Source organism: Zootoca vivipara, chromosome 14, assembly GCF_963506605.1.
Source record: "Zootoca vivipara chromosome 14, rZooViv1.1, whole genome shotgun sequence".
NCBI lineage: Eukaryota > Metazoa > Chordata > Lepidosauria > Squamata > Lacertidae > Zootoca > Zootoca vivipara.
The window spans coordinates 52,715,068-52,742,801 of NC_083289.1; the positions used below are offsets into that span (position 1 = coordinate 52,715,068).

Here is a 27,734-nt window from a genome sequence, read left to right on the forward strand (position 1 = left end):
TGAAACCAATAATTACAATAAAAAACAGCAGTCCGTTCCCCAAAGCCTGTTGGAACAGGAAGGTCTTCCCTTGTTGGTGCGACGACAGCAAGGAGGGAGCCAGTCTGGCTTCCCTAGGCAGGGAGTTCCAAAGTTGCCTGGGAGGAGCCACCAACGAGAAGGCCCTCTCCCGCCTCCCCACCAAGTGTGCCTGTGAACGAAGCCTTGAATGAGGAACACGAGAAAGCCTCGCTGGATCAAGACAAAGGCCCGGCCCTCCTGGGATCCTTGTTTCCTGGGGCGGCCAGGAATCCCACAAGGGCAGCGGGTGATGCTTTTCTCCACCATCGTGCCTCAAAAGTTGGTAAGGGAGACTGCCTCAGAAACTGGAGGCTCTACTCATGGCTAATAACTCACTGCCTACAGCAGGGTTTCCCAAACTTGAGTCTCCAGCTGGTTTTGGACTACAGCTCTATAATCTCTGGCTACTGCTAGCTGGGAATGATGAGAATTGGAGACCCAAGTTTGGGGAACCCTGGACTACTGTGTGGTTTTATACTGTGCCTTTTTACTTATAAAGAAATTGGTGGAGATAGATAGATATATTATATATATAATATATAATATATAATTAATATTACACACACACACACACACACACACACACACACACACACACACACACCTATATTGAAGGAAAAAGGAAGGACATGCCATTGAAAAAAGACCTGCCTGGCTTCCCTCTCAGGGGATTAATAGTTCGCCTCCCAGGTTTCTCAAACAGTGGTACCTTGGTTCACAAACTTAATCTGTTCCGGAAGTCCGTTCCAAAACCAAAGCGTTCCAAAACCAAGGCACGCTTTGCCATAGAAAGTAATGCAAAATGGCTTAATCTGTTCCAGACTTTTAAAAACCACCCGTAAAACAGCAATTTAACATGAATTTTACTCTCTAACGAGACCATTGATCCACAAAACGAAAGCAATAATCAATGTACTGCAGTCACTCAATCAATCTATCAGTAGCTGAACTGGGTTCCGCACAGTTGCAAAAACAAAACAAAAAGGAGCCGCAAGAACAAAAACGCAAAATAAATAGCAAAAACAGACAGACCTCAGAGTAACACTCAAAACGGAAGTGTGGCACTCAAAACGGAGCACTTTCGGCTTCCAAAAAAAGTTTGCAAACCGGAACACTTACTTACTTCCGGGTTTGCAGTGTTTGGGTTCCAAGTTGTTTGAGGACCAAGGTACCCCAGTTAAAAGCCAGGGGAAGATGTCACAGTGAGGCAACTCCTGCCATCGAGCAGATCAGAAACAGAGGCTGGGGAGGAGGAGAACACCCACCCACCCTCAGCCCGCTCGCTCATGTCTGCACCCGCTGAAACGGCGGAGAAATTGTGAAGCATGCTGCTGTTATAGGAAAATCCTTGGGCTCGCTTGGATTGCCAAACAAAGACACCAGCCAGGAATATAGGAGCAAAACAGCAGCCAGCAGGCCTGGTCTTTATTTCCAAGGACTGTTGCAAAGGGACTTCCACCCACCACATGGGAGAAGCCCAGAGCAAAGGATGGCTTCCACTTTGATCAGTTTTACAAAGATACCCACCACAGCACCCCTAAAAATTACATCATGCATACATCACAAACACATCACAATTTGGGGGGGTCTGGTGACAGAAAACTGAGCACCAGGTTTTCCCCCATCCTTCCCTTGACCATCAAGTAACACAAAAGGAATATTGACAATTCCTGGTTAATCACACCTCTTTGTCCTGACCAAGAACCTCACCCATTCCTGGATGGTTTGCTACTGTCCACAGGATGACTACCTGTCTTTGCACCCATTTGCCAGGATGCAAACTAGTCCAGTCCCCTTAGCCCACTGACCGCACGTCACTGGCAGTCATAGGAAGCAAGCAGGTGCCAGGGGAAGAAAGCCCCCCCCCAGCTCTTCTGCACCCAACCAAGAAATGCATGACAGATGCTGCAGGAGGGAGGGTCCTCTCTGTCGCTCCTCTGCCAGCCCTGAAGCTGAGTAGTAAAAAATAAATAAATCTGCAGGCTAGTAATTTCTATGGGCTTAATTACAAGGTCAACACAACCAGCTCTTCTGATGGCCAATATCCGCCCCTCCTTCTCTCTCTGCCACTTCAGGCCTGCACTGAGATGATGCACGTGAGATTGATATAGATAATAATAATAATAATAATAATAATAATAATAATAATATATTTATACTCCGCCCATCTGGCTGGGTTTCCCCAGCCACTCTGGGCGGCTGCCAATAAAATATTAAAAATGCAATAAAACACCAGACATTAAAAATTTCAGATGTCTTCTAAAAGTCAGATAGTTGTTTGAACGTACCGTCTTCAGTTGCAGACGTCTCCTGAATATATGGGGTTATTACTTTAATGTTTGCGGCCAGGCAAATGCTATTTGGCGGATGTCTGGCTGGAAGGAGTCTTCAGTCAGGGATTTCTTGGCTCACAGCTCCTGCTCTCAGTTCTCCCGCTATGTCCCCAGCAGTTTTTAGGCTGCCCTCCCAAAGCACATTTGCCGGGAAGCAAAGCCATGCTGGTTTCTATCGGGGCATTCGCAGGATTTGAGCACAGGGCTTGTGTATCCGAGACCAAAATCATTAATGGAAATCCCCACCCTAGGTGTGCCAGGAGCTCAAGGTATGATTACTTTTAAACCAACAAGAAAAGTTCAGGAATGGATGGGGGGGCGGGGGGGGCGGGGAAGCATAACAGATTTCCATCAAAATGGATTAAAAAAAAACAGCATGCCCCACACCCTCCTGGCCCCCATTTGCTCTCCTCTCTGAAACATGCAGCGATATAATCCTGATTGCAAAATTCATTCCAAGGCAACACACAGAGGATGGGAAAAGGGGGGGGGAGAGAGAGAGAACCATTTCTATCCCAGCTAACTGTCTGCTTGGCTCAGCTGTAAAAACAACGGCATCAGTCCTAATCTTTCCCTGACATCTTTCTGTCCAGCTTCCCTTTTCCCCTCCCAAATTCTCTCACTCTCCTTTTTCTTAGAAACCCCAGCCCCACCCCCATCAAAAAAACCCACCTGGGGGGTCCACAGCATCCCTCCACAGCTGGCTGGTGTCCTAGTGAGCAGAGAGGGCATTTCCCCCCAAAAAACCAAACAAGAAATTAAAAGGCAAAAGCTGGAACGCAGAAGGCGATACACCCCCTGGATGGATTAGGGGGGGGGTGTCAATGGCTTACCATGGAGCAGGGGGCGTGCAATGTCCCAGACCCTCTCTGGCATAGGCTATGGGCACCTGCCCTCCTGCAGTCGAGGCTGGCAGGACCTGCAGACTGCAGCGAGGCTTCTGCTCGGCTTTGCTGCAGAGGCAAGAAATAATTAACTTCTCTACACCGTCTCTTCAGGGAGAAAAAAAAAGGGAGGCTGCCAGGAAGACAAATGTGGGACTCTGGGTGGTTTGCAAGCACCCAGATGCAAAAAGCCCAAACGGCGTCCCTGCTCCGGACCCAAGTGGTAGAGTCTCCTCCCCCTCCCCAAAGTGGAACGGTCCTCTGCAATCCATCCTCGGTCTTCTTTTTTGCTGCAGACCAGCCGGGTGTAAAGTTGAAGCAAAGTTAGGGAGCTTCTCAGCGGGCAGAGAAAGAGGACCCGAGGCAGTTGTGTGCGGAGGCCACAAACCCCAAAAAACAGCAATGTAGCAAGCAGCGAAATGATGAGCGTGGTGCCCACAAATCGGCTTGCCCGCCCCACCCTGCCCAATGGCAGAGCCGGGCGACTTTCATACCTTGCATCCACTGCTATCTTGTCTAGGCTGTAAATCCTGCAGGAGCCTCGACTTGGTGAATGCCACAATTTCCCATTCCTCTCTGCTTTAATTTTTCCCCCAAAAGCGAAAAGCCCTCAAAGCATTTTTCTCTGGATTCTTTTCTGCTAAAAATGACCGCCTGGACACATGCAGAAGACAGACTCTTCTGGAAACAGGGTTTCCCCCTTATGCAGAAGTTGGGGAGGTGGCCGGGAAAGGCACCCCCCCCCCCGGCGTCGTTCACGAGAGAGCAAGACTCTTTAACAGAGCAGGCGAAACCCTCTAAATCTAAGCCAGCCAGATGTGTGTCCCATGTTGATCCCAACATCCAAGCTAGTGCCTTATTTGGTGAGGAACTCTCTCTGGGTTCCAAAATTCATTTTTGTTGTTGTTGTTGTTTTAAAATCCATCCTTCCTTTGCTGGGAAAATTAAAGAGGTGACCGGGGAAAGGGAGAGCGAGGGGAGGGGGCTGCCCATACTGTTTACATGCCTTGGGGATTAGAAGAGGTGGACAAACACAGCAGAGTGTTCCTGTGCTGCGGCCTGCAGCCGTTTTAGGCAAAACTGGAGTCCTGCGTGGCCATAAATCCGCCTCACACGACGCCGGCCGGCCGGCCAAAGGAAGGAATCGTGAGCCCTCATGGGACGTGCAGGAGTCGCGTTCAAGGCAAAATTTGGACGAGCCTTTGCCAAGGAATTGCACGCGCGTGAACACGCACCCAGGCTCTTTTCAGAATCCTGTGATGGCGCCTGAGCCATGCCAACTCCAGGGCTCTGGCAGGCGTCCGTGGATAAAAAGAGAGAGGGATAAGATGAACAGGCCAAAGTTAGGCTCTTTTCAAGACTTGAGGAGGAACCCGAGTCCTTGGAGCATTGTTATTATTATTTATTCAATTTATATCAATAAATCAATGGGCTCTGACTCACCACCACCTCAAGACTGCGTTGCCAATGGCCAAGGGGGCTGCGATTTAAGGTGCCCAAGAACCTCTGGAGGACCACAGCTTCGTCTCTCGAATGTCAGAGGTTTGTCAGACAGGATGGCCACCCAGAGGGCGGTCCTCCATCCGCTGGTCTTCAACTGGTGGGTCGCAACAGGAGCACTTATCCCACAAGTGCCCACTTTGCCGCTTCAATCACCAACTCAATTGTTCAGTGTGGCACTTTGGAACTCCCTGCCTCTTGATATACCCAGCAGGCGCTTTTGCTGTTCTCTTTTTGTTGCCTGCTAAAAGCATTCTTGCTTAGGCAAGCTTAGAAAGCTGGTGTGAGTTTCAATCTCTTTGGGTATTTGAACTTTTTGTATCCTTTGACCTTATGGCTGTGATTTTCTTTCCGGATTTCCGTGTTTTACCCTTTTGGCCTGTGTGGTCTTTCTACAGCCAAGCGGTGTATGAATCTGTGAAATAAAAACAAACTAAATACAGGCGTCTCCCTACCCAACTTGCGTGCTTTAGCGGCGCCAAGAAAGAATAAAATACAGTGGTACCTTGGTTCTCAAACTTAATCCATTCTGGAGGTCCGTTCCAAAACCAAAGTGTTCCAAAATCAAGGCACCGCAATAGAAAGTAATTCAAAATGGATCAATCCATTCCAGACTTTTAAAAAGGAAAAGGACCCCTGACAGTTAAGTCCAGCCATGAACGACTCTGGGGTTGCGGCGCTCATCCCGCTTTACTGGTCGAGGGAGCCGGCGTTTGTCCGCAGACAGTTTTTCCAGGTCATGTGGCCAACATGACTAAGCCACTTCTGGCGAAACCAGAGCAGCGCACGGAAACGCCGTTTACCTTCCCGCTGGAGGGGTACCTACTTATCTACTTGCACTTTGACGTGCTTTGGAACTGCTAGGTGGGTAGGAGCAGGGACCAAGCAACGGGAGCCCCGTCACAGGGATTCGAACCGCTGACCAGGGGCGTAGGAAGGGAGGGGCGATGGGGGCGCTCTGCCCTGGGCAGTGCGATCCCAAGGGCGCCATGGCAGCTGCCCTCCCGCCCGCGCTGGGTGCCCCGCCCCAGAACGTGTGCCCCGCCCCTATGGGTGGAGCGCCACACCCCCAGAACACGTGCCATGCCCCGCCCCCACCTGCTCTCCGCCCCCGGTGCCAGAAAATGAAGCTCCGCCAGTGCCGCTGACCTTCCGATCGGCAAGCCCTAGGCTCAGTGGTTTAGACCCATGTCCCTAGACTTTTAAAAACAACCCTTAAAACAGGAATTTAATGTGAATTTTACTATCTGACGAGACCATTGAGCAATAAAACAAAAGCAATATTCAATGTACTGTACTATAAAATAAATAATGCAGTATTGTAGATCAGGCATGCCCAGCTTCAAGTAGGCTGCTTCCCCCGAGGTGGGTGCAGGGTGGGCGGGCACGCAGATCCCCCCCCCAAGCCAGCCCTTTCTCTCTCTCCCTCCCAAGTATCTCTCTCTCTCAGAATACTGCAATTACAATGGGGGGGGGGGAGAGAGACGCAAATTAGCAGCGCAACAGTAAAAACAGAAGCCCAGGTCTCAAAACGGAGCACGTTCGGCTTCCGAGGCAAAGTTCACAAACCAGAACACTGACTTCCATGTTTCCAGCATTCGTATTCCAAGTTGTTCATGGACTAAGCTGTTCGAAAAGTGAGGTGTCACTGTAGAATCATTCCAGGAAATGACAAGCGAGAGCTGGAGAGGCGTCGCAACTTGTGAGGAGACCCCTCTTCGAGCCCGTCAGTGAGGCAATTTAACATGAATTTTACTATCTAACGATATCATTGATCCATAAAACGAAAGCAATAATCAATGTACTGTACTATAAAATAAATAAGACAGTATTGTAGATTATGAAAATGAAAATAATTTTTTTTCTTACTTGCTCTGATGATAGCCATTGTTTGGAGGGGGCACTTTTACCCATTTCCGCAGTCACACAATCAATCAATCAATCAGCTGAACTGAGTTCCACACAGTCACAAAAACAAATTAACTGAAAAAGCCTCAAAACCAAAAGCACCAAATGCAGTGGTACCTTGGTTCACAAACTTAATCCGTTCCGGAAGTCCGTTTGACTTCCGAAATGTTCGAAAGCCGAGGTGCGGCTTCTGATTGGTGCAGGCGCCCCGGAAACAATAGTTGACAGCCGCATGGGACATTTGGCTTCTGAAAAAAATTGAAAACCAGAACAGTTACTGGTATTTCGTTTTCGGGTTTGGGAACCAAGGCATTTGAGAACCAAGGTGTTTGAGAACCAAGGTACCACTGCACCTCCCTTCATCAAAAGACCACAGGGCTGTTTGCAACACAGAACGCAAATACCAACATTGATGTGTAATATCAACACACATGGGGTCACGAAGAGTCGGACACAACTAAACGACTAAACAACAACAACATCAACACACAAATGTCAACACAGTGGTACCTCATGTTGCGAACGGGATCCATTCCGGCGGCCCGTTCGCAACACGGAAAGGCCGCAACACGAAGTGCCGCATCTGCGCACGTGTGTGACGCAATGCAGCCCTTCTACGCATGCACAAAGCGAGATTTAGCACTACTGCGCGTGTGCGCAGGTTACGGACGCGCCAAACCCGGAAGTAACCGACTTCGGGGTTTGGCATGTCCGTAACCTAAAAAGACGCAACATGAAGCAGACGTATCATGAGGTATGACTGTACATAGATAGCTGTGTAGGATAAAAACCAAAAGAGTTCTACGAATACAATGGTAAGGGGGGGGGGGAAACAGATTCTTATAATCACAGAGAAAATCGGAAATGGGAAAAATACGGGGAAAAGGGCAGGGGTACAAAATCTTCCTTCTGCCTAAAGGTAGCTTTTAATTATGTCTTTATTTCAAAGCATTTGTACACTGATTAATTGTCAAAAGAGAAACCTGGGAATGGTTTACAAAAAGATAAAACCATAAAATTGGGGGGGGGGAGGATTCAATGCATTAAAACATACAATAAGTTAAAATATTAGAACAGATTAAAACTCACACCAACTTTCTAAGCTTCTGGGGTAGGTAAACCAGAACTCTTTAGCAGTTTTTATATTGACCTGCACAAAAGGGTTTATATCTGTGTAATAAATGTAATAATACATGAATAATATATCGTGACCTGTATATCACTCATAATGGGGTCAGCCTTTTTCGTTTTATGATGTTTCCTTTGCAATCTGCCTGTGCAATGTCTCTGATGAAAACCGGGAAGAGAGCTGGGCTTGCAAAGGGAGGGAGGGGTGCAAAAAGCAACGCCAGGGCGCTCTGCTGCGTCCGATTCCTGCACCGTCGCCCCCAAAGCCTGCAATTTCGTGGCACATTCCTCCTCCTCCTAGGCCTCATTCCTGCCGCTTGCCAGGAATAACTTGGCACTAGGGCTTCCCATTCATGGAGGAGCTGACTGCCTCCCTTGCTCTGCTCAGCACTTTCTTCTGCAATAGCCGTTCCGCATTGGTAGGAAAACAATCTTTCAGCATCTGCACTTTGGAACTCCCTGCCAATGGACACCAGGCAGGCAACTTGGCTGCACACTTTGCGGCGCCTGCTAAAAACATTTCTGTCTGGGCATGCATGCTCAGGTGTGCAGAATGCTGCTGTGGGTTTTCACCTGCTTCTTAGCCTATCACTCATTTTAATTACAGTGGTACCTTGGTTCTCAAACACCTTGGTACTCAAACAACTTGGAACCTGAACACTGCAAACCCAGAAGTGTGTGTTCCGGTTTGCGAACTTTTTCCGGAAGCCGAATGTCCTCCGTTTTGGGTGTTACGCTGAGGTCTGTCTGTTTTTGCTGTTTATTTTGCATTTTTGTGGCTCTTTTTCTTTTGTTTTTGTGACTGTGTGGAACCCAGTTCAGCTACTGATTGAGTGAGTGAGTGAGTGAGTGACTGCAGTACATGGTTTATTGCTTTCATTTTATGGACCGGTGGTCTCGTTAAATAGTAAAATTCATGTTAAATTGCTGTTTTACGGGTTGTTTTTAAAAGTCTGGAACGGATTAATCCGTTTTGCATTGTTTTCTATGGGAAAGTGCACCTTGGTTTTGGAACGCTTTGATTTTGGAACGGACTTCCGGAACGGATTAAGTGTGAGAACTAAGGTACCACTGTATATCAATTGAATGAATGAATTGGACAATTTAGGACCCTAAACTTGTGCACTCACTGGCTCTTTGTGGCGAAAGGGCCTGGCAATGATCTGTAGCCGATCCCATGGCCCCCGCCCTCCAAAATCTTGAAAGCCAGCCCTGCCTCTCCAGTGAAATCAGACGCATTGACAGGCGGCTGAAAGGGAAATACTCCGCTGGAACTATAAGCTTGTTTCGGAGTTCACTCTCACGCTCTCTCACTAGAGAAAGCAGCCTTCAGCTTCCTTATCTGTAGGAAAGGAAGCTTCTGTATTTACTTTGCATAGCAAAAACCAGGGCTTTTTTGTGTGTTTTGCTTCGGTGGGGTGGGAAATCGCGGAGCTTTCTTATGTTGGAGAGAGCTCTGGTTTCAAACGCCGTTCAAACTCTCCATGCCACACTGGAAAGATAAACATGGGACTTTTCCTGAGCATAACAAAGTCCCTCTATACCTCTTTTTTTGTGTCAAAGTCCCTAGCTAGCAGCTCCCCTTTCACCCTCCTGTCGATCTCCGGCATGGTATAGCTGCCCACATTTTACAAACAGGGATATCATAGAATCATAGAACTGTAAAGTTGGAAGGGACCCCCAAGGCACCTCTAGTCCAACCCCCTGCAACCAGTGCCGTCTTTCCCATAGAGCTGAGTGGTGTGTTGCGCCAGGGCGCTGGCCTCTCGGGGGCACCCCAGCGAGTGGGGGAGATGCACAGCTTTGCCGGTAGCCTCCCCTTTCCCTTCTGCACGCCCGCCAGCTGCGCCCCATCAACCATATGGCTGGCGGATGTGCTGCTTGCCTCCCAAGCCTCCGCGGGAGGAGAGTGATCCCTGCAGAGGCTTAGGATGGAAGCTGCGCCCCGCCAACTACAGTATATGGCTGGCGGGCGTGCAGCTTCCTTCCCAAGCCTCCGCGGGAGGAGAGCGAACAACTCTGGGAAATGGGATGGGGGGGGCGCCAGAGGGATCTTTGCACCACGGCGCAGGATATGCTTAAGACAGACCTGCCTGCGATGCAGAGGATATTTATGCTTGTACAGTGGTACCTCTACTTACGAATAACTCTACTTACGAATGTTTCTACTTATGAATTGAGCTCCGTCCGCCATCTTGGATGCGGTTTAGATAGGATTTTTTCTACTTACGAATTTTTGGATAGGGTTGTGTGAGGGACAAGGGATACAGGGAAGTCCCTCCCATCTTAAGTTCCAGCCCATCCCCAAGCGCTGGAGAGAGTAGGGAGAGCTCTGCCTCCAGCGGAGAGTCAGGAAGTGGTGTCTGAGGCTCAGGCAAGGTTGCGGAGCCCATGCCCCAGGTGGGACAGGAAGATGGGAGCACGGGGGGAAGGCCAATCCCCCCAACTCCGGAATTGCGACGCAAACGTAGGGGGAAGAGGTTGGGTCTCCCAAAGCTTCTTTGCTGGAAGAAAACGCGCCAATCGCCATTCGGAGGTTCTGACACCTCACCTTAAGCATGTATATAGATCGTTCTGACCACTGTAAATAATCAGCACTTAATAAAAGCCTAAAAAGACTATGTTGGAGTCGTTACTCTAGAGTAGCCACATCAGGCCCTCTGACAGGTTGCTTCGACTTACAATTTTTTCTCCCAATGCATTCCTATGGGATTCGACTTACAATTTTTTCCGACTTACGAATGTGCGTTCGGAACGCATTAAATTCGTAAGTAGAGGTACCACTGTAATTTGGAATGGGTCAGGATTTGAAGCCCGACCCAGGGACCTGGTTTTAGATATTTTGCATTCAAAGGTGATGTTACTGAATTTGCACTTTCTGAAACAATAGAGCCAGTGTTGGTGTCGTGGTTAGAGTGTCGAATGTGGACCTGGAAGAGACTTGGGTTCAAATCCCCCACTCGGCCATGAAGCTCACTAGATGAATTTGCGGACTAGCCAGTGTCTCTCTCAGCCTGGTCTACCTCACAGGGTTGTTGTGGGGAATGATATGAGGAGAAGCATGCAGCCTGCCACCTGGAGCTCCTTGGAGAAAATGGTGGGGTATAAATGCAATAAATGAATGAATATATATGGTAACTGAAACGCAGCCATCCTGCAAAATTCACACTTCTCTGAATTTCGCAATTCTGCCAGGCAGCGTGTACAAAAATGCATATACTTGGATAAAGCATCTGATGGGAGGGCGTTCCACAGGGCAGGTGCCACCACCGAGAAGGCCCTCTGCCTGGTTCCCTGCAACTTGGCTTCTCGCAACGAGGGAACCGCCAGAAGGCCCTCAGTGCTGGACCTCAGTGTCTGGGCAGAATGATGGAGGTGGAGACGCTCCTTCAGGTATACTGGACCGAGGCCATTTAGGGCTTTAAAGGTCAGCACCAACACTTTGAACTGTGCTCGGAAACATACTGGGAGCCAATGTAGATCTTTCAAGACCGGTGTTATGTGGTCTCGGTGGCCGCTCCCAGTCACCAGTCTAGCTGCCGCATTCTGGATTAGTTGTAGTTTCCGAGTCACCTTCAAAGGTAGCCCCACGTAGAGCGCATTGCAGTAGTCCAAGCGGGAGATAACTAGAGCATGCACCACTCTGGCAAGACAGTCTGCAGGCAGGTAGGGTCTCAGCCTGCGTACCAGATGGAGCTGGTAGACAGCTGCCCTGGACACAAAATTGACCTGCGCCTCCATGGACAACTGTGAGTCCAAAATGACTCCCAGGCTGCGCACCTGGTCCTTCAGGGGCACAGTTACCCCATTCAGGACCAGGGATGCTGAATGAAGTGGCTGTTTGCCACTCAGGTGCTTCTTTCCTCCGTTCTCCATCAATTAATCATAAGAGAAATTGCGCTCGAAAATGGAGAAAGACAAATTTTGGGGAAATTCTCACATGTGAGGTGCAGGGTTTTTGCTGTGCTCCTTTTGAGTGTGGCTGAAAAGACTTTTTTTGTACTAGCCCAGAGATGGAAAGAAGAAAGAGTCCGTACCGGAGAGGAATGGCAAACCAAGCGCTTGGAGTACGCCGAAATGGCAAAACTGACCTGAAAGTTCAGGAACGGAGTAGACCAAAACTTCAAGAAAGAATGGGGAGAAATTATAATTAACCTAGGAGACCACTGTAAGCAGATGAAAACATTATCAGAGCTGCGCAGGTGCGTGGCGCGATTTGGCACTTGTGCGCATGCACGAAGCGCAATTTAGTGCTACTGCGCCTGCGTGAGCGGAGAAACGCAGAAGTAACCCTTTCCAGTACTTCCGGGTCACCGCAGGACGCATCCTGAAAAAACGTAGCATGACGCAAACGTAACATGAGGTATGACTGTATTTATTTGGTAGTGTTAGAATCCAACACTTGTAAAATCAAGTTAAAATTATTTCAAAAAATAAAAATGATTTCTCAATGTGGCTGGGGGGTGTTGTTCTTTGTGAGTGCCCTTCCTTTCATTCCACAAATCTTCTTGCTGGTGGCGGGCAGGCTGCTGCAGCCTCCCCGGGTGCTTTTTGTTCTAGCGCAGAATCTCCTGCAGGGAACGAGAGGCCCTTTGGGCTCCTGCCTTCTCCTTGCAAAGGCTAGCTGCGCAGCTTTTTGTCTGGGCCGCAAGGTCCCGCCCTTCCCCAAGCGACGCCACGCTGCCATTCACCAGGCCTGGCAAAAGTTCTCCCACTTCCTCCAGGGGTCTGTGTCAGAACAGAACAAGCGCCGCCGTGTGCAGGCTGTTCCCGCCCACAGGTGCCATTCACACATTTCAGCAGAGTGCTTGGCATTTCACGTTGCTTGCATGATAAAACAGGCAATTGTAATGGGAACGGGGGCAGGGGGGGGCCTTACAAAATAACCAGAATGGGATAAAAATAACTCAACGGTTGCAATCCTCTTTCAGTCTTTCTTCCCAAGGCAAGAAAACCACTTTAGTCGAGACAGAAGGCTCAATCCTTGGGTTCGTATTTCAGGGCATCTAGGTCACTGGTGCACGTAGGATATAGAATTGTAGAGTTGGAAGGGACCCCCAAGAGTCATGTAGTCCAACCCTCTGCAATGCAGGAATCTCAACTAGATCATCCTTGACAAATGCCCATCCAAGCTCTGCTTAAAAACCTCCAAGGAAGGAGAGTCAACTGTCTCCTGATGGAGTCCGTTCCACCGTCCAAGGGCTTCTTGTCAGAAAGATCTTCCCTTTCAAGGGAGACCGTTCCATTGTTCAGTGGCTCTTACTGACAGAAAGTTTCCCCCCCCCCATATGTTTCGTTGGAATCTCCTTTCTTGTAACTTGAATCAGTTGGTTCGGGCCCTACGCTCCAGAGCAGGAGAAAACAAGCTTGCTCCATCTTCCATGCAGGAGCCTTTGAGATATTTGAAGATGGCTATCCTATCTCCTCTCAGTCTCCTCTTCTCCAGGCTAAACATCTCCAGCTCCTTCAACTGTTCCTCACCAGGCTTGGTTTCCAGACCCTTGATCATCTTGGTTGCCCTCCTCTGCGCACCTTCCAGCTTGTCAACTTAAATTGTGGTGCCCAGAATTGGACACAGGATTCCAGGTGTGGTCTGACCAGGACAGAATAGAGTGGGGCTATTCCTTCGCTTGACCTGGACACTAGGCTTCTGTTGATGCACCCAAGACTCAAATTGGGTCTATAAGACCCAAAAAATTAAGTAATGTGGACTAAATTCCCCCTGGGATTGGGGCCCTGAAGCCTAAGCTTCATTCGTTTCATAGTAGACTCCTCTGCACACTTTCCAGCTTGTCAATCTCCTTCTCTGTCTGAGAAAGACTCTTTCTAAAATCCTGGGGAGATGATACTTGCTTGGTCATCAGATGGATGTTCAGTTTGCTTCTGTCCCCGCAGTCAGCTTCCCCAACCCGGTGCCCTCCAGTCATTGCTCCACTGCCACCCTTAAGCAGCAAAAAAAAGACTGTTGTAGGCCGGGATGTCTTCTCCTAACCTTCCAAATGAGATATTAGTTTGTGCTTGCTTTGCCATTTTGCTTCCTGGCCCTTCTTCAGAAACCGCCTCCTTCTCATCTGAACCAACCAGGCTGAGAACTTTGCTCTATTCCAAGACTCGCAAATGGGCAGCGGAGGGAAATTCTCCGGCAGTTTCTCCTGATGTGAATTTCCTTGCAGGAATTTAGAACACGGAAAGGGCCACAGGTCAGCGGTGGGATAGCCGCTTTGCAAGCAGAAGGTCCCAGGTTCCATCCCTGATGGCATCTCCAGGTAAGTTTGGGAGGGATCTCAGACTAAAATCCTGGGGACATGCTGCCAGTCAGCGCAGACAATATTGAACTAAATAGGCCAACGGTCTCACCCAGTTCTAGGCAGCTTTGTGTATTCCTAGGAATTATAATGAAAGCAGTGGCAGCTGTAGTCGCAGTTTTGGGATTTTAAGTTGCTGAGCCTCCTTGGAGACCGTTTTCATGCAAGAAACAGGGTGTGCCCAATTTCATAGCAAGATAGGGTTGTTGTTGTTGTTTAGTCGTTTAGTCGTGTCCGACTCTTTGTGACCCCATGGACCAGAGCACGCCAGGCACTCCTGTCTTCCACTGCCTCCCGCCGTTTGGTCAAACTCATGTTCGTAGCTTCGAGAACACTGTCCAACCATCTCTATGGCAATATAGGGTTGCCATATTTTAAATAGTGAAAATCCGGACATTTTCCTGATTTCCGTTCAGACATTGCTGCCGGCTTCTGTATTCCGGATATGTCCAAGAAAATCCAGACGTATGGCAACGCTAACTATAATAATATTCCACGCAAAACTCAGCAAAATCCCTTGGTGCAGATCTTCCCTAAAACATATAAAAACGTTGCAAACACCAGGCAAAGGAGAGAGAGAGTTTTGCAATGTTTGCTGGGCTTTGTGATCTGAGATTCCGCCGTTCTGACTGCAGGTTGGGGTTAAGTCTGTGCGGAATTTTCTTTGCCTCAAAGGTGATAAAACATTCTGTGACGCCCAGTCCAAACTGGGGGAAATTAGCAAAAAATTATATAATTTATAAGTGAAAATATAGAAAAGGGGTGAAAAAAGGAAATATGCAGGAAATGATATTATTTTGAAATAAACCAGAGAAGGAGGTGGAGGGAAGTCTGGGGGGAATGGGGAAATGTTGGGATTGTGAATTATGTTATGATGTAATATTGAAAAAATGGAGAATTCAATAAAAATTATTTTTTAAAAAACTTGGGGGGGGGTTTAACAAGCAAGGATCATGGTGGCAGCACAAATGCAAGGACTGCGGCCGAACCGGTTTCAGCCGGGATGCCCTTCTGAGCCGGTGTCTGCCTTTGCGCGCTTGTCACAAAAGTGGCCTAATCCTGCTCGCCTGCCTGACATCTGCTTCTTGCTTGGATAACTGTCCTGTCCCCAGTTATCAGCTTATGCGATGCATCAACGATAGGAGATGGGGAACATCTGCTGGACGCTTCTCCCTCCGGGGCAGAAAGGAAACAGACCAGCAAAGGGCTCTCGGAAAACAGATGTCCTTGAATCCCGAAACACACATTCACCAGCGTTTGGAGTCAGCTATGGAGACAGGGAAACCTCTGGCTGATTTGGAAGGGGTCCTGTTTCTCAAAGTGTTCTACAACAGGGGTGGCCAACTCCCAAGAGACTCTGATCTACTCACAGAGTTAAAAACTGGGAGTGATCTACCCCCTTTTGGGGGGTTCAGGTCAAAGCTGTTGAGATTTTTTTAAGGAAGGGAAGCCCTGTTTTTTGGGGTTTAGGTCAAACTTGTTGAGCTTCTTTTAGGAGGGAGGGAGGCCCATTTTTGTTTAGGGCTTCAGGTCATGTTGTTGTTGTTTAGTTGTTTAGTCGTGTCCGACTCTTCGTCACCCCATGGACCATAGCACGCCAGGCACTCCTGTCTTGCACTGCCTCCCGCAGTTTGGTCAAAATCATGTTCGTAGCTTCGAGAACACTGTCCAACCATCTTGTCCTCTGTCGTCCCCTTCTCCTAGTGCCCTCCATCTTTCCCAACATCAGGGTCTTTTCCAGGGAGTCTTCTCTTCTCATGAGGTGGCCAAAGTATTGGAGCCTCAGCTTCACGATCTGTCCTTCCAGGGAGCACTCAGGGCTGATTTCCTTAAGAATGGAGAGGTTTGATCTTCTTGCAGTCCATGGGACTCTCAAGAGTCTCCTCCAGCACCATAATTCAAAAGCATCAATTCTTCGGCGATCAGCCTTCTTTATGGTCCAGCTCTCACTTCCATACATCACTACTGGGAAAACCATAGCTTTAACTATACGGACCTTTGTCGGCAAGGTGATGTCTCTGCTATTTAAGATGCTGTCTAGGTTTGTCATTGCTTTTCTCCCAAGAAGCAGGCGTCTTTTAATTTCGTGACTGCTGTCACCATCTGCAGTGATCAAGGAGCCCAAGAAAGTAAAATCTCTCACTGCCTCCATTTCTTCCCCTTCTATTTGCCAGGAGGTGATGGGACCAGTGGCCATGATCTTCGTTTTTTTGATGTTGAGCTTCAGACCATATTTTGCGCTCTCCTCTTTCACCCTCATTAAAAGGTTCTTTAATTCCTCCTCGCTTTCTGCCATCAAGGTTGTGTCATCTGCATATCTGAGGTTGTTGATATTTCTTCCGGCAATCTTAATTCCGGCTTGGGATTCATCTAGTCCAGCCTTTCGCATGATGAATTCTGCATATAAGTTAAATAAGCAGGGAGACAATATACAACCTTGTCGTACTCCTTTCCCAATTTTGAACCAATCAGTTGTTCCATATCAGGTCATAGTTCAGCTTTTTTAGGGAGGAGAAAAATTTTGGGTGAGCTTTTTTTAGGGGTGCCAGTGATCTAGCAGTGATCTACCACAGACATCCAGTGATCTACTGGTAGATCACAATCTACCTGTTGGACGTGCCTGTTCTACAACATAGGAGCTCTCGGAAAACAGATGTCCTTGAATCCCGAAACACACATTCACCAGCGTTTGGAGTCAGCTATGGAGACAGGGAAACCTCTGGCTGATTTGGAAAGGGTCCTGATTCTCAAAGTGACATAGAAGCAACCACCAGGCCTCCACTCCCCGCCCTGTCCTAAATTGGGCTGCCAAAGTGAGGAAAACTTAGGAGGAGGAGGAGGGGGGCTGTGGACCTTCAGGTGTTGCAGGATTGCACCTTCCAGACTGCTGGACACCTTCCCTTGGTCCCACTATCATCAGAGGCATGGTCGGGAGTGAAATGAGACAGGGACTTTTCTGTGGCTGCCCCCATATTGTGGGATTCCCTCCAAGAGAGGTCCCTCCCTGTTATCCTTCCACAAGCAGGCCAGGACCTTCCCCTGGTGCAACAAGGTGCAAATGAGGCTGACCTAGTGGGCTGCTTCTCAGAGGAAACCGTGCTTTAATGGCTGGCTCTAAATGTCTTCAGATGTGTTTTAATTACAATGGTACATTGCTTCCCAAACCCAATCCGTTCTGGAAGTCTGTTCAACTTCCTAAACGTTCACAAACCGAGGAGGGGCTTCTGATGGGCTGATTGGCCTCAGAAATAATGCTGACAGCTGAAACGGACGTTCGGCTTCCAGAAAAATGCTTGCAAACCCGAAGATTTACTTCTGGGTTTGTGGCGTTCGGCAGCCGACTTGTTCAGGAGCCAAGCCTTTCGGGAACCAAGGTACTGTACCACTGTATCATTTTGAACTAGATTGTTTCGTTACTCTGTATTCCATAATGCTGTTTTTAAGCGTTGCGAGCTGCCTGGGAGAGAAAGGTGGGCTATAAACACATTAAATAATAAATAAAAAACATACGGGGATAAATGCACACTGAAATGATGGGGAATTCTCACTGGGACTTTTCAACAAAAATTTGCAAAGCGATTCAGAAATGTGGCAAACACGAAGACTCCTAAAATGAGAGGCTAAGACGGTCAGATTCCTCCATCCAAAAGTTTCCCATTCCAAGTTTTGGTGCAGAACCAGGAGTGGATTTGTGTGTGGAAGGGCTGAGAGCTCAATTCTGGTCCTGAGAGCAGATTCCTGGGCTCAGAGACACCCTGTTTCCTTCAGCACATCCCCCAGGCTTTGACCTTCTCTTTTGAGACTGAGTCCTGGCACTGTGATTTCAGTATCAAAAAACTCCCAACCAAGCTTGGAACTTTGGAACTCCCTGCCTATTGACACTAGGCAGGCACCTTCGCTGCATTCTTTGAGACAAGCCTCTCCAGGTGCTTAGAAAGTTGATGCGAGTTTTAGCTTGTTTTCGTGTTTTAACTTTTCGCGTGTTTTGAAACTATTGCTGACAGGAGAGAGACTTTCTGCCGGCAACAGCTTTTCCGCCTGCCTTGCCCCAACCCTCTAGCCCCCCAACCCTCTAGCCCCCCAACCCCGGGAAGCCTTTCCCAGACAATGACTCCCAGAGGGCAACCAAAATGGTCAAAGGCCTGGAAACGATGCCTTATGAGGAACGGCTTAGGGAGCTGGGTATGTTTAGCCTGGAGAAGAGAAGGTTAAGGGGTGATATGATAGCCATGTTCAAATATATTAAAGGATGTCATATGGAGGAGGGAGTAAGATTGTTTTCTGCTGCTCCAGAGAAGCGGACACGGAGCAATGGATTCAAACTACAAGAAAGAAGATTCCACCTCAACATTAGGAAGAACTTCCTGACAGTAAGAGCTGTTCAGCAGTGGAATTTGCTACCAAGGAGTGTGGTGGAGTCTCCTTCTTTAGAGGTCTTTAAGCAGAGGCTTGACAGCCATCTGTCAGGAATGCTTTGATGGTGTTTCCTGCTTGGCAGGGGGTTGGACTGGATGGCCCTTGTGGTCTCCTCCAACTCTATGATTCTATGATTCTATGACTCTGAGAACAGCAGAAGCAGCTGGGAAGAGAGGAGTTCAGGGATAGTTTTTAAAAATAAATTTATAAGTTGTCTTTGTTTTTCAACTTGATCTTTTGGTTTTGTATGTTTTGTGGTCTTTTGCGCATTGAGATCTGCTGTTTTTTATTGATTATAGATTAGTAATTCTTTATTGCAATTGATAAGTATAAACTAATTATTATTTGCCGATGTTTAATTTTACTGTTTACTATTGGATTCTAATGAATTATTGCATCTTGCTTTATTTGGTATAAGTTGTTTATTTTAAAGTTATCGTGACTTTTTATATAGGATTTGATTGTTACTATTAATGTTTGGTGTTTTATTATTATTATTATTGTGCGTGTTGGAAGCCACCCAGAGTAGCTGGGGCAGCCCAGCCAGATGGGCAGGGTACAAATAAAAAAGATTATTCTTATTATTAATATTATTATTATTTCCTAGGGATAATTATATTATTTCTTGGGGATAATTTTATTGTTTTATCTTTTTTTGTAAACCACTTTGAGGGTTATTTTTCCTACACTTAAGAGGCGTGCAAATTTAAAAATGAAATAAATAAACAAGGAATTCTGGGGGGTGGGATCTGCTTCTGGCAAGTTGCAATCTTTGGCTTATCTGTCACCTCCCTAAGGCTGAAGAATGATTCCTAGGCTGTCTTCTGGAAGGCGAAGGTCCCCCTTCCTGGTCATCCCATCAGGGCTCGTTCCCTATCTGCAACCTTCCAGCAAAATGCAGCAATACTGCCTGCCTGCCTTGATCCTAATCGGCTTATCAGCTCTCCCCCCAGCCTGTTTCTTCTATCCTCCACCCACCTGCTGCAACAGTAAGAAGAGAAAAGATGAGCTTAAGTCTCTCACCCTTCAATTGACAGATCAGCTTCCCGGAGTGGAATCCCCTTCCCGTGTGCAAGAAGGTCTTATCCTCCCTCCCCATTGAAGCCCTGTTGAGAAGACTGCTCCTTATATCTAGCAACTGCAACGTTGATCCCAGAGGGTGAGAGGAAGAGTAGAGGAGTGTCGTTGCCCAAGCAATAACGGCTCTTCTGCCTCTACCACGGTGCCAAAGCTCAGAGGTACAGCATGGAAGAAAAAAAAGGGGGGGGGGAGGTCCAGGTTCAATAATAATAATTTGTCATTGATTATAATAATAATAATTTTATTATTTATACCCCGCCCACCTGGCCACTCTGGCCGGCTCCTAACAGGATATTAAAAACAGAATAAAACATCACACGTTAAAAACTTCCCTAAACAGGGCTGCCTTGAGATGCCTTCTAAAAGTCAGAGAGTTGTTTATTTCCTTGACATCTGAAGGGAGGGCGTTCCACAGGGCGGGCGCCACCACCGAGAAGGCCCTCTGCCTGGTTCCCTGTAACTTGGCTTCTCGCAGGGAGGGAACCGCCAGAAGGCCCTCGGAGCTGAACCTCGGTGTCCGGGCAGAACAATGGAGGTGGAGACGCTCCTTCAGGTATCCTGGGCCGAGGCCGTTTAGGGCTTTGAAGGTCAGCACCAACACTTGTGCTCGGAAACGTACAATCCCCACCAGGTAGGACTGGGAGGGTACAGGGGCGTACCCAGGATCAAAACTAGGGGGGGGCAAGGGGCGGGGCCAAGGCACGGGAGGGGAGGGGCCACAAAGTGGGAATGTGGGCGGGGCTACAGAGCCCAGGTGAAATCAAAATAAACCTGAAGCGACGGCGGCGAAGGGGAGAAAACCAGCGGCCGCCTAGAGGAGAAGAGGGAAGTCTGGGGGTGGGCGGGGGGGGGGGGGAGAGAAGGGAACCAGGCTTGGATCGGGGCCTCCGCGGAGGTCTGGAGCAAAGCCCCGGCCTCCGCGAAGCTATCCGAGGCTCCGTTGCTGCAGCGGTCTCAGGCGCTGAACGACTCCCGACGTTCGGGAGACCTTTGAGCACAGCCGCGCTGTGCGCATGCGCCCTGCACGGCGGCCGCCGGAGTCCACAGCCGCGCTGTGCGCATGCGCCCCGCTTTGCGCATGCGCAAAGGTCTCCCGAACGTCGGGAGCGTCAGCCCTTGCCCCCTCCCACACAGCGCGGCTGTGTGGACTCCGCACGGCTCGGGCGCAAGAGACTGCTGCGGGCGCCGAACTCGCGCTCCGCTGGGCTGTCCTCCGCCTCTGCCCACCAGCCCCGCCGGCAGCGCCACTCTTGCCCGCAGCTGCCCGACCGGCCCTGCCTCTAGAGTAGGGCAGCGGCCCCTCCCTGCCCCGCGGTGGGTACGCCCTTGGGAGGGTACCCTGCCTTTAGCCCTCAAGAGCTGCTGCTAGTCATAAGAACGTAAGAAACGCCTTCTGGATCAGGCCACTGGCCCATCTAGTCCAGCATCCTGTTCTCTGTCACGAGTATGAGCAGGAGTCAGGCTCTGGGGCCTGTAGTGCTTTGCAGGACTGGGGCCTGCCTCAGCTTGTGCTGGAGAGGCAAGGAGTGACCACTCAGGTGAGGCCACTTGATACCTCACTGCACCTGGTGGCAGGAGCTGGGAGGGATAAAAGCTCAGCATTTCCCTTCAGCTCTTTGCCACAGCAACGCTATCCCTGCCTGGTTGCCGCTGGCCTCTTGCTCCTTGGACCCTTGCCTTGCTGCCGCCTTGTTCCTTGGACCCTTGCCTTGCCGACGCTTTGCTCCTTGACTCCCAGACCTTCGCCTCTGCCTGCTGCTGGATCCTCAACCCTGCACCTGTTCTTGCTTCTACACCACCATCTTGCCTCTGGTCCCGACGTCCTCAGCCAGGGCTTCAACTGCCCGCCGACCGGACCGTGACATTCTCGCTGTGGCCGACTAGATGCCCCAGTGGGAAACCAGCATGCGGGATTCGAACACAAGAGCAGAAGAACCCCTTCTGTGGTTTCCAGCAACAGAAGCATGGTTGCCTCCAACCGTGAAGGTGGAGCAGAGCCATCCTAGCTAGGAGCCATCGATAGTTCTCTCTTCTCCATGAACTTGTCCAATCCTCTTTCAAAGCCATCCAAGTTGGTGGCCATCACTGCGTCCTGCGGCAGGGAGTCCCACAGTTTAGCTATGCACAGAACAATTCTGTATGCTGCTACTTAGACTAGAATAGAATAAGAATCTTTATTTGCATCAGCCACTAGCCATAGCAATAAAATAAAATAAAATGTACTGAAGATTAGAGGGGGAAACTTAACTACAGGGAAAAAACATTTTGGGGGTTTACATCAATAACCAAGTAACAGATCTTATTCTAATAAAAGGTAAAGGTAAAGGGACCCCTGACCATTAGGTCCAGTTGTGACCGACTCTGGGGTTGCGTGCTCATCTCGCATTATTGGCCGAGGGAGCCGGCGTACAGCTTCCAGGTCATGTGGCCAGCATGACAAAGCCGTTTTTGACAAACCAGAGCAGCACACGGAAACGCCGTTTACCTTCCCGCTGTAGCGGTACCTATTTATCTACTTGCATTTTGACGTGCTTTTGAACTGCTAGGTTGGCAGGAGATGGGACCAAGCAACGGGAGCTCACCCCGTCACAGGGATTCGAACCGCCGACCTTCTGATCAGCAAGCCCTAGGCTCAGTGGTTTAACCACAGCGCCACCAATGGCCCCCGCTAAAAACCTTGCAGTTTTTGCTGTCGCCTGATCATCTTGATCTGCTAAAAGAAAGGATGCAGGAGCAATGGTTGAGTGACCCAGCATGGACAATAATAGAGGGTTGGGGTCCCTTTACCTTTACCTTTTAATAACCTCACTCCTCAAATCTTTATGAAGAGGGCAAGCCAGAAGCACATGGGCCACGGACTCATTTTTGCTCCAGTCAGGTTTGCCCAAATACTCACTGGCATTACAAATGTCTACGTTTTGCACATGCACAGAGGCTGCCCCCCCCAACTCCTTGGAGAAGCTCAGGTTCCATTCTCAATAGATTGATTATTTTCGAAGGGTGATGTCTAACAGCCTTGTTCATGTAAGGAAAAGCAAATGCACTTATTTCTGTGCGTCGAAGCCAGATCCATCCGAGGCCCCGTTTCCCACTGCAGCTGCAGAAGCATTACTCCAATTGCCAACAGAGAACTTGGCCACAGAGCTACACTTGCCTGCTAAAGCAATAAAAACAGGCGGGGAGTTTGCTCAGATTGGTTTCCTGAAAATATGTTCATGGTCTTCATGACCTAAAAGGGCCAGGCAGGCCACAGGAAAACTCATTATCTTAGTGGGGGGGGGGAGGAACAGGTGGTGTTTTCGCTGTAGGTACAGAAAGCGGCCGGGGTCTCTTTGCCATCGGTGGTTGTGGGAGGAAAATGCCTGGGAAGGTGGAATGTGGCAGCCCCTAGAAGACGCACCAAAGGAGGAGAGCCCAGTCCAGGGGTGCAGGAGGGATTAGATCTTTGTGAATTGGCCTGATCCGCATAAACCTGGGTTAATTCACAGATCGGAAAGCATTGCATCCGCCAGCCAAATATTATGCTTTGGATACTCTTCTACTCAAGTAAGGTCTCAAGTAAGTGCATTTGGAAAACACATCTTTGTGCAAAGATAGGTTTAGTAAGAAAGAAGATTCCACCTAAACATTAGGAAGAACTTCCTGACAGTAAGAGCTGTTCGGCAGTGGAATTTGCTACCAAGGAGTGTGGTGGAGTCTCCTTCTTTGGAGGTCTTTAAGCGGAGGCTTGACAGCCATATGTCAAGAATGCTTTGATGGTGTTTCCTACTTGGCAGGGGGTTGGACTGGATGGCCCTTGTGGTCTCTTCCAACTCTATGATTCTATGATTCTAATACTTATTTAAATACACATTGCACAATGCATTTTCTTCCAAAGTTTGCATTTCTGTACAGACAGACAGAAATAATTGCAGATTAATGTGAAAACAAAGCAGACTGAATGCATGTGAAAGGAGGCAAGAGACCAGCGGCGGCCGTGGTTCTCCCTGGTGTTTGTGACCCAAACTGGTTCCCCAGCCCATCTTCCCATGCATGTGGGTTTCCCCCCCATAGAAATGTCTCTGCATAGATGGAGACCAAGCTGGGCTGTGTATGAGAGAGTGGACTATGTGGGTTTCTGGCTGATGCTGGGAGCTGGAGACACAGAACAACGGCTGCTCTGTGCTGGACCCAAATATGTGACTTGTGGCTTTCCTGGAAATGTTGTGGTTTTGTGTTGTAAAGCAGCCTGCAGGCTTCAGCTGAAGGGTGATATATAAGTTTCATTAATAACAGTAGTAGTAATAGTTCTCTACCCAAGGAGGTGGCAAGATATAAATACAGTGGCCTTTGGTTCTCAAACTTAATCCATTCCGGAGGTCTGTTCCAAAACCAAGATGCGCTTCCCCATAGAAAGTAATGCAAAATGGATTAATCCGTTCCCGACTTTTAAAAACAATCCCTAAAACAGCAATTAAACATGAATTTTACTATCTAACGAGACCATGGATCCATAAAACAAAAGCAATAAACGATGTACTGCAGTCACACAATCAATCAATCAGTAGCTGAACTGGGTTCCACACAGTCACAAAAACAAAAAGAGCCACAAAAACAAAAATGCAAAACAAATAGCAAAAACAGGCAGACTTCAGCGTAACACTCAAAACAGAAGTGTGGCACTCAGAACAGAGCACTTCCAAAAAAGCTTCGCAAATCGGAACACTTACTTCCGGGTTTGCAGTGCTAAGCTTCAAAGTTGTTTGAATACCAAGGCATTTGAGAACCAAGGTAAAGGTAAAGGGACCCCTGACCATCAGGTCCAGTCGTGACCGACTCTGGGGTTGTGGCGCTCATCTCGCATTACTGGCCAAGGGAGCCGGCGTACAGCTTCCAGGTCATGTGGCCAGCATGACAAAGCCGCTTCTGGCGAACCAGAGCAGCACACGGAAACGCCGTTTACCTTCCCGCTGTAGCGGTACCTATTTATCTACTTGCATTTTGACATGCTTTCGAACTGCTAGGTGGGCAGGAGCTGGGACCGAGCAACGGGAGCTCACCCCGTCGCAGGGATTCGAACTGCCAACCTTCTGATTGGCAAGCCCTAGGCTCGGTGGTTTAACCCACAGCGGCACCTGCCAAGGTACCACTGTAATAAAATTGTTGTTGTTGAATAGGATGTCCCTAATTCATCGGACAAACGTTGGAGGGTATGGTCTCATCTGGTGTACCAGATGGAGCTGGTAGGACAGCCACCCTGGACACAGAATTGACCTGCTTCCATCCTGGCACCACAGAAGCCTACCACCACCACTACTATTACTACTACTACTAACATTAATAACCCCAGGGGCTTCTTCCTCACCTGCCGTGACGGTGTCTTTGTCCCTGGAGGCCAGCTCCTCCACCTCCGCCCGCTTCCGGAGCTCCAGCCTCCGGGAGAATCCGTCGCGCGGCTTCCAGAGCTCCTGGATCCGCAGTGGCTTTTCGTGGTCCTCCAGGACCCTCAGCCCATGCATCTGCCACTGCCTCTCAGGGCCCCCGAACGTCCCGACGACATCGCAGAGGACATAGCGCCCAGCGCTGACCTGGCTCAGCCCATAGCGTTCGAGGGCCTCCTTGGCCAGCTCCCGGGCGCTGGAGCTGGCCGTGGCGAGGACGCTCTTGTAGTGGGCCCCCGTGCAGACGGCGCCCCCGAAGATCTTGAGCACCCCGGGGGCCGTGGCCTGGGTGGAGAGCTCAGAGGGGTCCTCGCCGCCCTCTGCCGGGCAAGCAGCCACAGAGAGCCGGTCCTTGTGGCTCAGAGTCCGGTGCAAGACCTGGGAGAAGATCCGGCTCTGCCGCTTGAACTTGCCTTTGGACGGAGGCGACATGGCCAAGGGCGAGCGGTAGAACATCGCGGCGGAGGCGGTCATGGGTCAAGGCTGCGGAAGCGGGAGAAAGGAAGGGTCATCAGGCTTGGAAGAAAGGAAGAAATCCCCAAAGAGAAAATTACCCCCCCCTTTAAATAATTTTTATTAATTTCCCATTTAAGCATATATAATCACATCATTATTATCCACTTTACCTCTTTGGCTCTTCGGAGCCTATCGACTTCCTCCCCCCCCCACCTCTTTTTATATATTTTCCAGTTCTAATAAAACTCATCACAAAATACCTCAAAATTTAAATAAATATAGAAAGGGGGGATTTCTCATTACAAGTCTTCGGGCAACCCTGCTAGTGTTGTTAATTGCTTACAATGATCTTTCAAATCTATATATATATAAATGTAAAAATCATGAAAGTGCGGGCTCCACTTTTCTCCGTAACTGCTTGACCGATCGTCCTGAGATTTTGACAAAACTCCCCGAGTGTTGTTCGTGCGCAGGGGCCAATGTATGGCGATACAGGGGGAGGGGACAACACTCCCTGGGGAAAACAGAGGGAAGGGTCTCCTACCGAAACACAGGGATGAGCCAGGGGGTTGGAGGGAGGAGGGGTGGGATACGTCATGGATTGGGACAGGGTGGGGGGAATCACAGGGATGACCCACAGCAACGCGTGGCCGGGCCAGCTAGTAAATAAATTATTATTATTATTATTATTCATCTTGAACATGCAAACCAAGTGTATCTGAAGAAGTGTGCATGCACACGAAAGCTCATACCAATGACAAACTTAGTTGCTCTCTAAGGTGCTACTGGAAGGATTTTTTTATTTATTTTGATGCAAACCAAGCTCCATTCTGATTCCTCCGTCTGCAGCAGAGCTATCACACTCCCCTGTTGGTTTTGGAAGTTGTCTTTCTGTTTTGGGAGGGATTGCCACTTTCTTAGGCCAGCCTTGAAACTCATATTCTCAGTGTAACTTCAGAAGAGCACCTCCTGTGTGCCAGATGGACTCTGCATCCGTTCAAGCAAGCGACCAGCATCTTCTGCAACTCTTTGGGCGCCAAGAGCAGAGAGGTGGGGCGGAGTCTGCATTTCTGGACGGGTCGATGAATCAGTGTACAGTATACAACCCATCTGGGACTCCTATGAAATTATTTCCTCCCGTCAGGAATGCTTGGCCCAGCCGAGCAGAATATCTCTAGCTGGGTGGGTGGGAAAGAAAGAGACATGATTTTTCTGAGCATCCCGTCTTAGAGGCTCTCCCTTTCACTCCTTCGCATATTAATGCTGGATACACGTTCTGTGGCATCACCTTCCAATATCTAACAAAGAAGAATCAGTGTGACTTTTTACGATGAGCGTAAAGCCGGTTTTCAGGATAGGGCAGAGCAAGCCAAACAGACAAGCCGCTTTCATGAGGTCTAGCAACATGCTAGGTGCATCACAGAAACTAGGGGGGGCAGGGCCGGATTTAGGCTTGATGAGGCCCTCAGCTACTGAAGGTAATGGGGCCCTTTATATGTCCAGCTGTCCTTTGTCAACAACAAATTGTCGCTGGTTTTTTGTGTGCGTTGAATACAGTGGTACCTCGGGTAACGTTACCATCGGGTAACGTAATTTCGGGTTGCAAATGCGGCAAACCTGGAAGTGCATACTCAATATTGCTCTGAATCTCTCGATATTCCCCCATCCATTCCATGGGTTCTATTAATCCTGTTTTCAACTGCATATCGCAGGGGTGCCCAAACTGTTTTCAAAGAGGGCCAGATTTGATGAAGTGAACATGCGTGAGGACCGACCAAAGTTGTTGAGCTTTGTTTTAGGATTGAAGTTGTTGTTGTTGAGCTTTTTAGTATTTGACCCCAAGAAATAAACTGCCACAGGGGCCGGATTAAACTGGCCGGGGGGCAAAATTAGGCCCCCAAAACAGACTTTGAGCATGCCTGGCATATCACTACAATTTTTCTCTTTCTAAATTATCCATACATACTGCTACATTACAAGTGTGTTTAAAATCCTGCCAGTGTTTTAACCTGCTTACAATAATCTTGTATATACATTATAAACTTTTCCCATTCTTTTTTAGAGATCTCGTCTTCCTGATCGGGTAACATAATTTCGGGTTGCAAATGCGGCAAACCTGGAAGTGCATACTCAATATTGCTCTGAATCTCTCGATATTCCCCCATCCCTTCCATGGGTTCTATTAATCCTGTTTTCAACTGCATATCGCAGGGGTGCCCAAACTGTTTTCAAAGAGGGCCAGAT

The 27,734-nt window shown here is 48.8% G+C and overlaps 1 protein-coding gene across 2 annotated transcripts in view; it reads right to left on the reverse strand.

Moving 5' to 3' along the window:
• RADIL (Rap associating with DIL domain) overlaps positions 1–27,734 on the reverse strand; it is a 73,835-nt gene that overhangs the window by 34,535 nt on the left and 11,566 nt on the right. The window contains exon 2 of one of the 2 annotated variants that reach the window (XM_060282600.1): positions 24,959–25,517. In XM_060282600.1, the coding sequence (XP_060138583.1) occupies positions 24,959–25,508 (550 nt within the window). In that variant the 5' untranslated portion in view covers positions 25,509–25,517. Of the gene's footprint in view, positions 1–24,958; positions 25,581–27,734 lie in introns of those variants that run through there. The other variant, XM_035132145.2, reaches the window with a different exon arrangement.